A 3,665-nucleotide genomic window follows, 5' to 3' on the forward strand; every position below is an offset into this window, starting at 1 on the left:
CGCTGGCACGCAACAATACAGTCTTGGCACGCGCGTGGGCTTAACTCGAAATGCCACCCGTCGCGACTCGCTGCGAGCTGTGAGCTCCGCGAGGGAGGTCGAACCCAGACTCCAGTTGGGCCCAGCCGGATGCCTCGGCGGCAGACCGGCCGTCTCGGCCTCCGCCGGCGCGGGGGGGGCGGGTGAGGCGGGTGTGGGCGAACCATCTCGTCCACACCCGCCTCTCACGCGCGCGGGGCGGCGGCGGAGGCCGAGGCGGGCGGGCGAGCGGCGAGGGAGCGGCGAGGGCCTCACATGAGCTTTGGGTCGTACTGCATCCCGTTGGCCATCGCGGTCTGGAAGTCCTGGATGGCCGCCTTCGGCGTGAAGTGGACGGCCGGGTCGAACCACTCGGCGTGCGTCTCCACGTTCCGGTCATTGAAGCCCGTGGTGAAGGGCGCCGGGTTGATGGTGCACACCTGGGTGGGGCTGGCACTCTGTTGCGCAGTGGTACTGGGCGCCGCCGGCGTGCGCCAGCCAGGTCACGCGCTCTCCGCCAGGGCTTCGGGACCTGCGGGCCAGCTCTCGGGGCACAGACCTTGACACCACTCGAGGCGAGCTCCTGCCGCAGCGTCAGAGCCATCGCCTCCACCGCGTGCTTGGACATGCAGTACGCGCCAAGATACGGCACCGTGAAGAGACCTGCGATGGACGACAGAAAGACAATCTTGCCCGCCCCCTTTGCGACCATCGCGGCGGCGTATGGCTGCACAAAATCGAGCTGAGAAAAGACGTTGACCTCGAACTGGCTGCGCAGCCTCTCAGTCGGAAGCTCGGCGAGCGGCCCTCCCTCGCCGACGGCGGCGTTGCACACGACGATGTCCACAGACTCGCCAAACCTGTTGAACACGGCCTCGCGGTCGCTCGCCAGCGTGACGTCGAGCTTTGCCGTCTCGAGCTGCACCGCACGCCCGCGCGCCTCTGCCATCAGCGTCGAAATCTGCGGATGGATGTGGCAGGCGGCGATGACGCGGTGCCCGGCGGCGGCGAGGCCGAGAGCCGACCCGGCGCCGAGGCCAGTCCCGGCGCCGGTGATGAGGATCGTCTTCCCGGAAGACGACGCAAAAGCTCGGGAGGCGCCCGAGCGGGCGGCGAGCGCAGCGCGCATATGTGTGTACAGGGTACAGGAATCCCTCTCGTCGAAAAGCGGCGGATGACCTTGTGAGCACTTGAGCACTGAGCACTGGATAGGGTCGATTCCGCATGGTACGGAACCCCATGAACACCCCTGTGCATGCCGTCCGCCACATGGGCTGCCATCGGCATACACAAGGCGCAAGCTCACCGAACGGCGGGAGGTGTACGCGACCCAGAAGAAATCGGGCCGCGTCGTTCCCTCCGTCCGCTGGAGAGAGGTCCATCAGTTTCCGTTCCCCAGGACCTCCTCTCCAACTGCGACCGTGGATCATAGCAAGACCATGTTGAGAGTGCTCATGCTACAAGAGGAGCTTGTTCAGCTGGATCCGGGGCAGTCGGATGCACTACCTCACTGGGCCTGAGAACACCGCACGACATTTGGGACCCCATCACCCGGCTCCAGGATCGAGGTGCACGCCGCCGAGGGACCCCGGAGGGTAGATCGGGCGGTGTCGTCCCCCCTCTCCCATCATCACCTCGGTAATGTGTTACGGGTATCGGTCGCAAACAAAACAAACGTTCTCAAGCTGCGCCGCCTCGCGCGCAAAGTCGCGCGCGGCAGCGTCGACCGCACGGCCTACTCGCCCGGTGCGCGCACTGTCCCTCTGTGTTCGTGTGCGTCGCCCATCTCTCCCTGGAGATGACTGCTCTATTTATTGATTTTCTATGATTCTTTGTTTATTCCATCTCACAGTAGAGGGTTTTATTTATTACACCAGCCACTATCGGAATCCCAGAAGTCCACGCCTGTGTGATGCACACGCCCTGTGAGCGGGGCGGGGTGCGCACTGTGCCTCTGTGTTCGTGCGTCGCCTATCTCTCCTGGAGATGACTGCTCGATTTATTTTTTATTTATTATTTATTCATTAAGCCCAGCACCCGCTTCTCGTACTGCGCGCTCACCCGCTGCTGCCGCTCCTACAAAGACAACCACACGCGTGAGCCTAGGGAGCGGCGTGCTCTGCCCGCACCGCCGCACCGTCGCGCGCCTTGCCTTGGAAGCTGCCTGCCTGGAGCCACACCTGGAACTTGCCGTGGTGCTCGGCGTCGTTTGTATAGTCCTTGCGTTGCGGCATCGATGCTACCGACAAAGAGCCCGCTGGGGGCTCCCTTGCGATTGCCTCGGTGCCCCGCCAGCGTGCTTTTGTCATCATGCTGTCGTGCCTCTCCGCAGCCGCCGCGCTTCCGCGGCCTCCGCCGCGGAAGGTGGGCACCGGGCCGTGCTGTGGCCGCCCCCGTAGCTCGCGAAGCTGCAAACCGGGCTGCGTCCGCTGCCGCGCCGGCGCGCCGCGACCGTCGGCCCGCGGACTCGGTTCTTCGCGGCCTGCGCCGGAGAGTTGGCGGTCGTGCGCTGGGTGGTAATCGTCATCTGTCTCCTCTGCTGTGCTTCTCGCTCGTGCGTCCTTGGGAATTGTGCTGACTTCCTTTCGCCTCCTGTGTTTTCCTTCCTTTCGCCCCCCGGAGGCGGAGGCGCATGAAGCGCGCCTCCTCCTGCGATGAGATCGAGAACGTGCCGCACGTCCTCCAGCAGCACCACACCGCTGGGCTGCGCCACCGGCGGCAGCCGGCGCTGACGCCGCTCGCTCACGGGCACTGCGGCAGGCCGAGCCTGCTCTCGCTGCCCGATGACTGCGTCGCGCGCATCCTCGACTCTCTCGGCGTGGAGCAGCTGCTGCGCGTCACGTGCGTCTCGCGCACGCTCACCGAGCTCTGCATGTCCAACGCCGCGTGGCGCCGCCGCTGCGCCCTCGCCGGCCTCGGCGGCGACCTCCTCGCCGCGGCGCAGAGGAGGGCGGAGAGGAGAGCCGCGGCACGCCGCAGCGGACGGGAGAGCGGCGGGACGGGCGTCGGCGCCGGCATCCCCGCCCACGGCGACGGCGCCCCCGTCGCCGTCGACGCCGCCCCGCTCGCAGGCGGCGACAGCCTCCCTCTGAGTGGCGGCGTCCCTACCACTACCCCGGCGGCGGCGGCGGCGGCGCAAGAGCGGCGGAGCGGCTCCACAGGCGCGGTCGGGGCGCAGCCGCCCGACTACCGCGAGCTCTACTTTGCGGCGTGCTTGTGCGACCACCGCCAGGGCTGGCGCGCGTTTGCGTGGGAGGCCCGGCGGTCTAGAAGCGGAAGACGTGCTCTTGTCGTTCCAACCGGCGCTCGAGAGGACACGGACTCAGCCGTACTCGGCCGTACTCCGCTGTACTCACTGTACGCGTAGCCCCTCGTACTCACGCGGTGATCTAGACGCCACAACACCGTCTTCCCTGCCCCCTGACGCTGGCGTCTCCAGCACGTAGGACCCGGACGGGACACACAAACAAACAAGCTCTCCCTCTCTCTCTCCGTAGGACGGGCAACACAAACAAACAAGCTCTCCCTCTCTCTCTCTCTCCGTAGGACGGGCTACGCGAGCGCGCGCCCGAGCGGACCGAGGCGCTGCGCCTAGTACCACACCTCCAGAGTACCGAATCCAGCGTGGGTTCAGTCCCGTGGGTGGT

At 66.6% G+C, this 3,665-nt stretch overlaps 2 protein-coding genes across 2 annotated transcripts; one reads left to right on the forward strand and one right to left on the reverse strand.

Moving 5' to 3' along the window:
* Window positions 1-290: 290 nt before the first annotated feature.
* Window positions 291-1,147, reverse strand: EMIHUDRAFT_209376 (hypothetical protein; the record flags this gene model as incomplete). The annotated part of the gene is made up of 2 exons (XM_005771166.1): window positions 291-458; window positions 578-1,147. 2 exons carry the CDS (start codon window positions 1,145-1,147, stop codon window positions 291-293), a joined length of 738 nt encoding a protein of 245 aa, XP_005771223.1.
* Window positions 1,148-2,646: 1,499 nt separating this feature from the next.
* Window positions 2,647-3,611, forward strand: EMIHUDRAFT_451213 (hypothetical protein; the record flags this gene model as incomplete). The annotated part of the gene is made up of 2 exons (XM_005771167.1): window positions 2,647-3,274; window positions 3,516-3,611. Coding segments are annotated over exons 1-2 (720 nt in total), but the record flags the coding sequence as incomplete, so codon positions are not given.
* Between the last annotated feature and the right edge of the window lie 54 nt (window positions 3,612-3,665).

Source organism: Emiliania huxleyi, assembly GCF_000372725.1.
Source record: "Emiliania huxleyi CCMP1516 unplaced genomic scaffold EMIHUscaffold_39, whole genome shotgun sequence".
Taxonomy (NCBI): Eukaryota; Haptophyta; order Isochrysidales; family Noelaerhabdaceae; genus Emiliania; species Emiliania huxleyi.